Source organism: Eumetopias jubatus, unplaced genomic scaffold (genome assembly GCF_037043125.1).
Source record: "Eumetopias jubatus isolate StellerSeaLion01/CBP00866 unplaced genomic scaffold, mEumJub1_p1.0 scaffold_15, whole genome shotgun sequence".
Classification (NCBI taxonomy): Eukaryota; Metazoa; Chordata; class Mammalia; order Carnivora; family Otariidae; genus Eumetopias; species Eumetopias jubatus.
Genome location: NW_028274821.1, coordinates 58458667 through 58471882, shown reverse-complemented (window position 1 = coordinate 58471882; position 13216 = coordinate 58458667). Strand labels below are relative to the sequence as shown.

The 13216-nt window shown below is 53.8% G+C and overlaps 1 protein-coding gene across 6 annotated transcripts; it reads left to right on the top strand.

The window, feature by feature from the left end:
• The first annotated feature begins 585 nt into the window (after positions 1–585).
• ATOSB (atos homolog B) lies at positions 586–11817 on the top strand. Of its 6 annotated transcripts, none has more exons than XM_028115174.2 (9): positions 586–610; positions 8667–8810; positions 9071–10040; positions 10201–10259; positions 10449–10554; positions 10680–10838; positions 11053–11121; positions 11205–11380; positions 11521–11817. In XM_028115174.2, the coding sequence occupies exons 3-9, from the start codon at positions 9147–9149 to the stop codon at positions 11672–11674; spliced, it is 1617 nt and encodes a 538-aa protein (XP_027970975.1). In that variant the 5' UTR covers positions 586–610; positions 8667–8810; positions 9071–9146; the 3' UTR covers positions 11675–11817. The 6 variants fall into 6 exon arrangements, with proteins under 6 accessions (XP_027970975.1, XP_027970974.1, XP_027970972.1 ...); XM_028115173.2 differs by lacking the exon at positions 586–610 and adding an exon at positions 956–1039; XM_028115171.2 differs by lacking the exon at positions 586–610 and adding an exon at positions 963–1065.
• Positions 11818–13216: the final 1399 nt, after the last annotated feature.

The window sequence follows — 13216 nt, the reverse complement described above, 5'->3', positions numbered from 1 at the left end:
AAAGGCCCTACTTCTCTCTTCTAACTTCGTATTAACACTTAGGCTCCTAAAATTCACAGAATTCCTTGCTGACCCACCTTCCACCGGTACAGATCTGGCTGTTACTGCCCATCTCCCAGAACTCAGATTCTCCCGCACAGCGTAGCCTGCAGACATTTGCTCAACCTCACAGACTTGAAACCCCACCAACCAGATTCTCCCCATCTTCACAGACCCCCGAGACTCCTTGCACTACCTTGCAAAACTCACAGACTTCCCCCATTAAGGCAAATGCGCGCGCTAACCCAGACGTCCCCAGAAAAAGGCCCAAGCTCCGCAGGCAGCTCACACTAAGGCGAAAACCCGGGAGAGCCCCAGTCAGGCTCGGTGCCCTCAGGCTAGCGCTTTGAATCCAGCTCCGGCTCCCCCACCCCCAGCCGGATGGGGTCAGCCTAGGCCCGCACCCTGCGGGCCAAGGCCCCGCCCTCTAGACCTGTCATCACAGAAGCCGCACGTGGCCGGGGTGGGACCTCAGGCGACCTGCAGCCAGCACTTTGTCTCCTCCGCCATCCATTGGGGCCACCGCCGCCAATCAGAGCCAGCGGATCCGGGCTGGAGCGCTAGCGCCCGGGTGAGGCGAGCGGAGAAGGGGCGGGGGTTAGGAGAGTCTCTGAGACCTACCGGGGCTCGCGGTGCAAGAGGGCCTGGCCTGGGTTCTGCCAGGCTGGAATCCGAGGGGCGGGTCCCAGCGAAAGGCGGAGAGACCAGTAGAGGGCGGGATCGGGGAAGGGTCTAGGGACAAGCGGATGTTCCTGGGGAGACGCAAAGAAGACGAGAAGGGGCGGAGCCATATGGGGCGGGGCCTGTGTTACAGGGGAGGAGCCAAAGGAATTAAAGAAACTAGGAAAGGGGACGAGCCCCAAGAAGGTGGGAGGTGGGACAAGGGAGGGGGTGGGCCTGGGCGTTGCGGGGGCGGGGCTCGGACAGAAGGGGTGAGGTTTGCAGGCCGAGGCTGCTGCTAGGGCTTCTCTGTAACTGCCCCAACCCACTACCTCCTCAGGTGCAACGGGACTCACGGAACTACAGGTGTGGGGTGGGGTGCGCGTGGAAGAGGGGACAAGGATGGGGATGCGCTTGGGCAAACAGGAGGTGGGGGGCACGTTAGAGAAGGAGAGAACCTGAGGACTGCTGTGGGGGGGAGGAAGACAGAGTTGGGGGAGGACTTGGGGGCTCAGTGTGCGGGTAAGCAGGTGCATTTTTCAGGGGCCCTTGTGGGGGAGAGACAGGAGTGCTTTGCGGAGGTTAAAGGTACAGTGTGAGGGGGCTAGGTCGCTGTCTGATGTGGAGGGTTGGAGGCTGGCTGTACTTGAGGGGGAGGGGATCTAAAGTTGCTCAGGGGGAAGCAGGTGCTGTATGATGGAGAGCTGGTGGTCCAGAGTGTGGGAGAGACGGAAGGACAGAGGGACTGTGTACAAAAAGAAGGGAGGGGGTTATGGGCACTGTTTGAGGGGAAGGGGCTGTAGGCCCCAATTGAGGGGGGAAGAACCCCTAGTCCTTTGAGAAAGTCTTGGGGCTTTGTAGAGACTCAGGAAAAGGCTTGTGTACTGTGTTCTAGGAATGGCATGATGAAATTGGTGGGGTAAAGAAGCCAGTCTGTAGTGCTTCTGGCTCCTTGGCTCTTAATAGCACCTTCAGGCCTGATCACTCTTAGGGTGGATCAGGCCCCACTTGCTACTAGGTCTTCTGTGACTGACTCCTCAGTCGGCTTTGGATCTGTCTGGCTGAGACTGGAGTTTGTCCCCCCAGCTGGTGTTCCTGTTAACCCTCATTCTAGTTCCTGTTCCTCCCAGAAGCCTGCCTTGGTCCCTGTCTTCCCCCTCCCCCACTTTGCCCTGCCCTATGCTCTGGGTGTGCTCATTTCCCACTTCCTTCCTCGCCCTGGGGCCTGGCCTGGGACTTGCCCGTTTAGGAGCTGTGCCCTGCCCGGAACTTTGTGCTCAATGGCCACAGACCCTAGTTACCAGCAGCAAGGCCCAGACCTCACCCCACTCCTACCAAGATCTCTCCCAATAGCCCCCACAAGTGACTGGCCACTACTTTTTTACCACTTGCTACAAACTTATTTTCCCCACCCTTTTCCTTCTTCGGGGTGGGGAATCCTAGGACCCTAAAAAATGGGCTTCTGTGGGAAGGGTGAAAATTACTGAGTCTTTGATGTATGTTTTGAAAGATGGGCTGCTATGGCAGGCTGAACTCCAGAAAGGTTATGAGGCTCCAGCCTCAGCTGGAAGAGGAAGAGAGAATGGCTCCCACTCTCCTGGCTTGGAAGCTGATGGTCAGAACGGAGACTAGGGCCTGGTCCTCCAGAGAGCTCCTTAGGTTCCCTGAGGGGACTTGATGTAGTGCCAAAGTTCTATTTGCCCCTGGGCTAGTTGGGAGGGTGAAAAAGTCCTGCCTTCCACACAGTGGCTGGATGAGTGTGACAATGTTACTGAAAGGGGCCCCTAGCCAACCTTCTTCTAGCTGTGACTGGCTGGGGAGGGAGGGGGTGCTGGGGCCAGACAAAGCGGTGGGGTAGGGTGGGGTAAGGGAGGGCTGGCTGAAGCCTTTTGAGGAGGAGCTGATTGCTATGGCAACACAGCTTCCCAGACTGTCTCTCAGAGAGGCGGGCCTAGGGCAAACACTCCAGCTTCCTCAGGACTGAGGCATTTGTGTGAGCGGGTGGGGCGTGAAGAGAAAGGGCATCAATTTGCTGAGCTGAGTCTGGAATATATAGCCTCTCTGCTTCAATACAAGTGGGAGGGCATTCAGACATTTGGGTCCATCCTCTGAAAATGGATTTGAGCGAACAATAGCTATTAGAATCATAGCAATATAAGGCCAGAGTTGCAGAGGCCCTCAGTGGCCATCATCTATGCGCTTGGGCAAACAGGAGGTGGGGGGCACGTTACAGAGTTGAAAATTTACAGCCAAACCCCTCATCTTACAGAGTTGAAAATTTACAGCCAAAGAGATTTTGACTTTCTCTAGGTCTCACTCACAGTGAAATAGCAGGAATTAGGACCCAGGTCTTCAGATTGCTGTTCATTCAGCCCAGGGCTCATCATTTCTTTCAGCCAATGTTTATTGAGTGCATATTATGTGCCAGGCACTGATGTTGATTCTGGGAATACTAGCGTGAACAAAACAATATTGCTGCACTCAAAGAGCTTCCATTCTAATAGGGGGAGAAAGAAATGTGTGTGTGTGTGTGTGTGTGTGTGTGTGTGTGTGTGTGTGTGTGTGTGTGTGGCAGAGAGAGGCCAGGTGGTGATAACTGCTATGAAAAAAATAAAGCAGGGTAAGAGTTTGGGGCAGCTAGGTAAGGCCTCCTGATTGTACCATGCTGCTTTTCTAGGGCACACGGAGGCCTAGAACATCTTTGATCCTTCCTACTGAACTATTGCCCGCCTGACCTTTGCAAGTAACTAAGACCTGGGCCTATGCTAATGGCAGTAAAACAGAACTTAATGCCTGTTCTGTGGTGTCACCAAGGGACTATTAATTTCCTATAGTGTTCTGTGTCTTTTTGTCTTCCCAATAAGCTTTTACTAAGGCAAGTAGGTTCTTACTTTGGTACTTTGCCATTTTGTTCAGGATTTTGAAAATTTCCTGAATCCTGTTCCTTACCATTAGGGAACCAATGAAGAAGTCAGTCCATGGCAACTGGGTTCTTTTTCAGGGTTTTTTCTCCTGGTCTGAGGTGAGGAGAAGGGAGCCTAGGGGAAGGGTTACTTAGGTTTTCTTCCTAAGTCTAGGGCACAAGGAGGAAGTAGGGGGAGGGGAGCCTTTTTTTTTTTTTTTACTGTCCACTGACAATCTCAGGGCCCTTGGGGCCTACAGCACAGGCAAGGTAGGAACAAGGACCTTGGGCCTTCTGTGGGCTCTGAACTATGAAAGAATGGACTCCCCCTCTTCTGGAGACACAACCAGGGAGCCTACCCTGGCTGATGCCAGTTCTCCAGGCATCAGTTTGAGTCTTCCCTCTTTGTTTTTTGTTGTTGTTGTTGTTTTAAGATTTTATTTTTAAGTAATCCCTACACTCAACATGGGGTTTGAACGCACAACCCCAAGATCAAGAGTCGTGCACTCCGCTGACTGAGCCAGGCTGGTGCCCTGAGTCTTCCCTCTTTTGACTCCGGTGTTTGCTTGCTTCTGTGGAAGACTGACAGAAAAAGCTTCTTAAGTTTGGAAACTGACTTGTCAACAAGTGCAGAGGGAAAGTTAGTCAGGGCTACGTATTTTCTTAGCTTGCCCCTAAAGTAGCCCCTCTAAAAAGTATCTTTTAATGCCCCATCCTTGCAGAGGTTTACATCCTGGCCATTTAAAGAATAAGAGGACAAGATTTAAGAATGACGATTCTGCTGCCACTTAATTTGGCTGATTCTGGCCTGAGCCTGGAATCGAGTGACTCAGGGAGAGGGTGGGGAGTTTCGAGAGAGATGTGAGTCATGGGAGTGAGCTCCATCGCAAGAGTTGGGCACATCTCCCCACTAATGGCAGAAGCCTTCCTATCCCACTTCCCCTGGGTGGTCTGTCTCCTATGAAGAGAGAGCACTGGTAGAAGGGATGAAGCAGCCTAATCTCAGAATGGTATTTCAGAGACACAAAAAAGGGTGTGTAGGTCCCTGAATTAAAATGTATCCCCATCTCAGGAGTCCTTGGGGCCGCTCTAATAAAGGCAAAAGAATATCAATATAGAGTAAGGAAAGGAAGAATACCATTTCTCAATGGAAGGAGATAAGATCCCACTGCTGGACTATTTCATCTGCTCTGGCATGAAGGAAGCTTTCTAGACTTCAACAGTTCTCTGGTCTCTGAAGCTCTCTTGCAAGGAAGGGAGAGATGGGAGTGGGGTTTATTTGGGGTTTGGTGTGGGAAGAGCAGCCTGACTTTGGAGATTGTCGAACTGTGCCTATGAAAGCCCTAGGGCGTCCTATTAAACACCCTCGGAAGAGGAAGGGTGGAGGTGAGAAGTGGGAGGCCTAAGCCTTTGAAAGGGTTAAATGGCAGGGCAGGGAGCTCCTTTGGATTCCGGCAGATGAGGGGTTAAGAAGATGGGCGGGGTGGTCCCAGGTAGGCCTGCCCCCTTGTGGACCAATGGGCGTGCGTCTCCTGGAGGGGGCGTGGCTCACACTTGAGGTCGTGGAGAGGCTGGACTCCTATGGGCCAATCAGCATGATCGCTGCCCATGGAGGGCGTGGTCTCAGGGGGGCGTGGCGGCCGCGTTCGCTGCGGCGGGGGTGTTGGGGCATTGGGCGGGGCGGGCGGCCCCATCAGCTGGTAGGAAATGGCCTGTGAGTCAGAGGGGCAGCGGAGTCGGCAGCGCGGAGCCGGGGCGGCCACGGGGAGGGACAGTCGCGGGGAGGGGTGCGGCAGTGGCTGGGGGGCTGCGGGCTCCAGAGCCCGCTAGTGTTGCACACGAAGCTGAACAGAGAACAGCCTAGCAAAGCAGGGCTCTGCCTGAGCCACCCTTTGTCTGGGTTGGGGGCCCGTGGCGGGGAGGACCCGGGATTCGAGGGGAGGGACCGGGACGGGACGGAAGGGCCCGGAGCAGCGGCCGCCGCGGCGGAGCCAGTTTAAGAGCGGGGTGAGTGTGTGCTAGGGGGAAAGAACAAATTTCCGAAGCTCCAGTAGGGAATGGGGCCTGTCCCAGGCTCTGGGGAGGAGAGGGGTAAGAATGGACCTGGGAGACCAAGCAGGGGGTGGGGGAATCGTCCAGAACAAGGAGTCTAGGAGAAGGGGTGAGTCTGCCAGGCTCCGTTTGGAGGAGGTCCTGACATCTGCTCCCTCTCCACTGAAGGTAGAGGGTTTTAGGCCAGCGGTCAAGGGGTTGGTGAGAGAGCAGAGGGTTGACCTTCGTACTCACAGTGGTGGTCTATGGGAATAGCCCCCCTAGCTTGTGTGGACATGTATAGGGACAAAATGCAGAGCAGCTGGCAGTTCTCTCTGAACAGGATGAGGGTAGAAAGCACATGGAGAGGAATTTTCCTTCCTGTCACCCTCCTTCATCAGTGTAGAAATGGATATCTTTAATACTGAAGGGAAGGGAAGAGTGAGCCTGGGAGCTTGTACCTATACCAACACCCACCTACCCCACCTCCCAGGCCTAGCAGGTGTCTGAGGTACAGAACCCATGGTATTCTGGGACTTGTTGTTTTTGCTGGCCTTGCTCCCTGGGCATGTTGGGAACTGTAGTCCTTGCCAGCCACAGCCTGGCACAGCTGTTTAACGCCAGCTGCTGCCCACCCCCTGCACAGAGTGAGTTTGGCCTACCCTGCCCCCCTCTTCCACAGTCCTGCCCCATGAGTCAGCTTGAAGCCATGGTCTAGAGCCCGACAGGCTGGGTAGCAGGGAAGTGAGTCTTAGAACTTCTCATTGACAAAGCAGGAACTGAGAGGGCTTGGGATAATGAGCAGATGCCAGGCATGCTGGGGTCAGGTAGGGCATCATGTCATCACCTGGCTTCCCCAGGGCAAGGATTCAAGAGGCCATCTTGGGTGACCAGGGGCTGGAGTGCTAAGCAAAAGGCCCTTTCTGAACCTGTATGGCTTGGGTAGAGGAAAGGAGAGGTACAGATGAATACATGTTGTACCTCTGACAATGCTATCATTGGAGTTCTGCCCTTTCCAGATACCCCACCCACCACAGGGAACCAGAATTTTCTTAGGAGTCTCACTTCCAATGAGAATGTGGTGAAATAGGGTAGTTTTGGGTACATTGATGGGAATTTGGTGTAGGAAAGCTTTTCAGTCTCTGGGTACAACTCTCTCCCTTTCTCCCTGCCTCCCACTTCACCTCTGTTGTTGCTGACTCTCTCTATACAAGTAATCTCTCTGTTTCTCTCATTCTGGGAATTTTTCTCTGCAGTGCCAGGACTGATGCTGAGATCTCTAGGGCTTCCATTCTTTTTTTGAGCCCCACTATGTGCTTAATCCCTATACTTGGAGTTTGGTGGAGGAGCAGAGCACAGACCTATCCTCAAGAACCCCGTGGTGTGTCTAAGAGATTTTTTTTTTAACATTTATTTATTTATTTTAGAGATCAAGAGAGCCCAAGTGGGAGGGGTAGAGGGAGAGGGAGAGAGAATCTCAAGCAGACTCCACACAGCATGGGGCTCCATCTCATGACACTGAGATCACGACCTGAGCCGAAACCAAGAGTAAGACGCTTAACTGACTGGGCCACCCAGGCACTCCTGTCTAGGAGATTTCTTACCTACAAGAGCAAGCAAAACTGTCACTGGGTTACAGTAGATAGTGACATTGCCTTAGGTGGAGTCTCAGAGGAGAGAGAGAGATTTATGGTTTAGGGTGGCCAGAGTAGGCTTTCTGGAGGGAATGGCATTTGGGCTAGGCAAGGAGTAAGGACAGGGCTTAGGTAGGCATACAGGGGACATTCTTTGAAGGGGAAAAGACATTGTGGATGGCAGGCAGCACAGGACAAGCTTGATCCTGAAGGCAGTATTTCCTTCCATAAAGGAAGATGACCTTTAATTTGGACATTCCCCTCACCCAGTATGGGTTCCTGGGGGTGAATTAGTCAGTAAAGACCATCTTGTGCCCTGGCAGAAAAACAGTGGTTTGGGTTTTTGAGTGTTAAATGTGTTGTGACGAAGAGGAGAGGTAGTCCTAGTTGCTTCCAGCTGCCTGACTGCCCCTGCCTTATCTCTAGTTTGCAGGGCCTAGGGGGAGGGTAGGTCCTGGAAAGTGCCTTCTGGCAGTGCCTCCTCCACTCCCCCTCCACTTGTTTTTGATTAGATTTGTTGCCTCCTGTTTTTGTTTTTTTTTTAAAGATTTTATTTATTTATTTGACAGAGGGAGACACAGCAAAAGAGGGAACACAAGCAGGGGGAGTAGGAGAGGGAGAAGCAGGCTTCCTGCTGAGCAGGGAGCCCGATGCGGGGCTCGATCCCAGGACCCAGGGATCATGACCTGAGCCGAAGGCAGACGCTCAACGACTGAGCCACCCAGGTGCCCCCCCGCCTTTTTTAAGATTTTATTTATTTATTTGACAGAGAGAGACACAGCAAGAGAGGGAACACAAGCAGGGGGAGTGGGAGAGGGAGAATGTTGCCTCCTGTTAAAGGGATAGACTGCTGGGGGCAATTGGGAATTTAAGTCCAAAGGGCCACCTTTGAGCTGACCTGAGGTTTGTACCTCTGAGGAGTGCTCATGGGGTGTGAGTTTCTGCAAGACCTCTGCCCTTAGGGCTTTGGGGTAGCACTATCCCTTTGGAGATAGACTTATGGGAAGGAGTTATACAACTCGGTGGCCCTGACTAGGAGGGCTGAATTCTTTCCCTGACCGACTCTTAGGTGGCATGATCTCTTAGAACCTGGGGTATTGCATCCCCTCTCATGTTCAGGGCAGAAGCCTCTTTGCTGGTGGCCCTGATAAATGGTCATCCTGCCACAACTTACTTCTGACATCCTTATTCCATTGAACCGAGACCTGCCTCTCTCTGACTCTTAGGTAGCCCTGCTCTGCCCTCTGGGCTCTGGATCCCAAGACTGCACCTTCTGTTTCTGAAGAGCTTTTCATATGGGAGAAGGATATCCTGGAGGGTACTCTGGTAGCCCACATTTGGAGAGGAGCGTTACCACTGGCTCCAGGGATCCTGGCTTATCTCTGTTCTTCTTTCCTCAGGGTCCGGCTGAGCCCAGGAGCTGCACGGAATGGTGGCAGTCACCTTGCCAGTGCAGCGGGAATGGACCAGACTGCAAGCTAGGAGAGCAAGGCATCAGTCAGGAAGAGGGAACACACAGCTAGGCTTAAGGCCTCTTCATCGGGGTGAGTGCTAGGGAAAGGGAGGGGAAGCAGGTCCAGTAAGAAACCTGAGCTAAACGTGTTACCCACTTAGAAGTTCTCGGACTGGTCTATATTATTAATGGGATTAATACTCCATTAATCTTTTTGGGGATTTGGACACCTTTACCCCCACGAACCCTACAAGGTCACCTCTTCAGGCTGGGGGAGGATCTGAAACTCAGGTCGAAGGGAGAAGACTCACTGATACCTCTGACCACCTTTTCTTCTCTTCTCTTGCACAGATGTCCCCAGACCCCCCAGCCCAGGCCCAGCATAAAGGCTGTGGGGGGGGGCCCCCCTGACCCAAGGCGGGGCTTCATGCGCCACGTGCAGGCGGAGCCGTCTCCATCCTCAGAACCAGAGGCTGGCCCTTCGCAGCCTGCAGTCAGGCAGGGGGCCCTCCAGGGTGGCCTGCTCATGGGCTACAGCCCAGCAGGGGGGGCAACATCCCCCAGGGTCTACCAGGTATCCATCTTTTCCCCTCCAGCTGGTGCCTCTGAGCCTCATAGGGCCCTGAAACGGCCGGCCCCACCCACTGAAGTTCCCAGGGAGGTGAAGAGAGGCCCTGGGCTGGGGGCCAGAGAGGGACTACCCCCTGAAGAACCATCTACTGTGAGGCTACTAGGCCCAGAGGGACTGGGGCTGGGACTGGGTGTGACCAGCCAGCATTTCTGCCATCATGGCCTCTGTGTTGTGGAACAGGGAGGTAGCTCCACCTCACCTTGGACTTCAGGGGCCCAGAGTCCCCCCTACCCCCCATCAAATGCTTCCTGCAATAGTTTGCACACCAGAGACTGGGCTTCCCCAGATCCAAGGGGACAGGGGTCCCTGGGGGAGTCCCCAGGGCCAGCCCCTCTGGGCCAGCTGCACACATTTGACACTGATTTGCACAGTCTTGCACAAATAGGGGCTAAGAGCCCAGTGGCTGGGGTGGGCAACGGGGGCAGCCCTTGGCCTAGGGAGTCCCCTGGCACTGCCAATGGGCATAGTCCCGAGCACACACCCCCTGGCCCTGGACCTCCAGGCCCCTGCCCCACCAAGCGAAGGCTGCTTCCTGCTGGAGAAGCCCTGGATGTCAGCTCTGAGGATGAGGGGCCAGCCCCTCGGAGGCGCCGGGGAACCCTGGGCCACCCTCCTGCTGCCAACAGTTCTGATGCCAAAGCCACACCCTTCTGGAGCCATCTGCTGCCTGGGCCCAAGGAGCCTGTGCTGGTAAGCCAGGAAAGGAGATGGTCTATTCTTAAGTAGATATGTGTGTGGAAAAAGGTGAAGGCCTGGGGGGGATGTTCCTATGAGAGCTGGTAATGAGCTCCTGCTCGCAAACATACTTGGCCTCCACCCAATATCTTTTTGTAATCTTTCCTCTCCATAGGACCCAACAGACTGCAGTCCCATGGGGCGGAGGCTGAAAGGTGCCCGTCGCCTGAAGCTGTGAGTGATCAGCTTCTCCCTCTGCTCTGTCCCTGCAAATGGGGCAAAAGTCTGTAATCCTTTTTCCAGCCCCAGAGTAGGGGACCCCAGGGCAGGAGTCCTAGATAGTGGCAAAGGGTGAGCCCAAGGACGTGAGTACGCATACCAGAATGCTTTAAGCCAACACACTGTGTGTCCCCTCCCTACCAGGAGCTCCCTTCGAAGCCTCCGGAAGGGGCCAGGCCTGCTGAGCCCCCCCAGTGCCTCCCCTGTTCCTACCCCTGCCGTCAGCCGTACCCTGCTGGGCAACTTTGAGGTAGTTCCCCTTGGATTCTGTGATTGGGGGCTTTGGGGGAAGTGAGGTGGTGGAATGTGGCTTGGATGGGTAAGGAAAACAGCTGGCGTCTGTCTCATAACATGCTTTCCCCATCTCCACCCCAGGAATCATTGCTGCGAGGACGCTTTGCACCATCTGGCCACATTGAGGGCTTCACGGCAGAGATTGGAGCTAGTGGATCCTACTGCCCCCAGCATGTCACGCTGCCTGTCACTGTCACCTTCTTTGATGTTTCTGAGCAAAATGCCCCGGCCCCCTTCCTGGTATGACCTGACCTCAACTCTAAGTTAGCTTGTGAGGAGGATGAGGGGTTGGTGGCAGGAGGGGTTCTTTAGGTGTTCTCACCTAAGGAGAGGGTTCAGGGCCAGGTGGATGAACTCTTTTGTGGGGCAAGGGCCAGGCCCAGAGTGAAAGATTATGGAGATGGTTGAGTATTCAAAGACCCTACCTTAGCTGATGGCTCCATGGCCTTCCTAGGGTGTCGTGGACCTGAACCCCCTGGGGAGGAAGGGTTACAGTGTGCCCAAGGTGGGCACCATCCAAGTGGTAAGTTTTCCCTGAGGGGGAGTGGGAGTAGGAGAGGAAGACAGCCCGTAGACCCTACCAACTTTGTTCTGTCCTGCCCCCAGACCTTATTTAACCCCAACCAGACTGTGGTGAAGATGTTTCTCGTGACTTTTGACTTCTCGGACATGCCTGCTGCCCATATGACCTTCCTGCGCCATCGCCTCTTTTTGGTGCCTGTGGGTGAGGAGGGAAATGCGAGCCCCGCCTGCCGCCTCCTCTGCTACTTGCTGCACCTCAGGTAAGGACAGGGCCTAGGGGCGGTTGGGAAGATCCAGGGAAAGGATTTTCCCCACCCCAGGTTATCTCTTCCCTGAATTGGATCTCTCCTGGCTTCTCTACTATCTGGATTCTTTCTTTGATCACCTTGTCCTCCCCCAGGTTCCGGAGCTCCCGCTCAGGCCGCTTAAGCCTGCATGGAGACATCCGCCTGCTTTTTTCCCGCCGGAGCCTGGAACTGGACACAGGGCTCCCCTACGAACTTCAGGCAGTGACTGAGTCCCCTCACAATCCACGTTATTCACCTTTGCCCTGATTGTCAGTGCCCTGAACCCATGTGGGCCAGGGCCAAGTACCAGCCCATCCTGCTCCATCCTGGACAGAGCAAATACGTGGAAAGGTGGCAAAAGACCCTTCAGGCTTGAATTAAAGCCCTCACCATGCTCATGCCCAAATTGATTATTTGGGTGTTTAAAGCTTCTGATCCTTACCACACTCTGCTCTACTCTGGGTACTCCACGTGCCTCCCCACCCCCTTGGATTTCCCAGGCCAGCTTAGGTAGTAGGGAGACACCGGAGCTACCCTGAGGTTGTCCCAAGTTCCCAGGCAAGTTATGCCAGCGTTGCCTCCCTGTCCTGGGCAGGGGCCACTTATTATTTTATTTATTTTTAATTTATAATTTATTCAAATTGGATTGCCTTGGTAACCTCCCAAACCTGATAATTGGCATTGCCCCTCCTCCATTCCCACTCTCAGATACTGCTCCAAGCTCAGGAGTTGAAGAAGCTGATGTGGGGGTTGGGGAAGAACTGTTTTTCCTCAGCTGAGGGCAGAAAGGTTATCCCAGAAGGACTGAGTCAACTAGCCAAAGACTCAGCTTCCCCTGTCCTTCCCTATACCTTTCACTTCCCCTACCCTCTGACCCTTCTCTGAAAGCCAACTTTGTGTGTGTGTGTTTGTGTGTGTGTGTGTGTGTATGTGCACACACGTGCACACATACAAGGTTGTATTTGTGTGATGTGTGTGAGAAAGAGAGCTTGAATGCATGCGCACACACACAGCTTAATCACCCTTCATCTAAGTCTCCAGATTCCAGTTGTCCTCCTGCCTGTGTCTCCTTGCTTTGGGGTCCTGACTGAGGAAGGTGTTCAGGGACAGAGTCAGGGCCAAGGACTGGGGTGCCTCCTCTCACCTGGCCAGACTCTGACCCACCTACCTCAGCTGGGGTGAGGGGCACCCCTCACACTCAGTCATGTGATTCCCAACTACCCCACTCCCCACACCAGACTCTGACCCAGCCTTAGCGCTAACTCCTGGGGCTGGGCTGAGGGGAACAAGCAATTGCTTGAAACTTGAACAAAAAGAAAAAAAGAAAAAATTGTACCTGGTACTTTTTTTCAAGAAAAAAAAAAAAAAACAGAAGAAAGAATAAATTCTTGTTTGGAAACTTGAGCTAAACCCTACTTTTTCTGTTGGGGAGTGTATGGGAATGGGGTTGGAGGGCCTAACTGGAGCTCAGACTCTGCCCATTCTCCCAAAGAGGAGGCCTGAGGCCTAAGGCCATGAAGTCTTAGGCAAGGCCCTAATGAGTCTTAGGAGCTGGTCTTGGTCTTTTCAGATAAATGGGGTGGGGTGGTGGGGAAGTTTCAGCCACAAAAGCTGAGCTCTCTGAATGTAGACCTGAATTCCTTTTTTAAATTTTTTTTTTTTTAAGGATTCTATTTATTCATTTGACAGAGAAAGACACAGCGAGAGAGGGAACACAAGCAGGGGGAGTGGGAGAGGGAGAAGCAGGCTTCCCGCGGAGCAGGGATCCCAATGTGGGGCTCGATCCCAGGATCCTGGGATCATGACCTG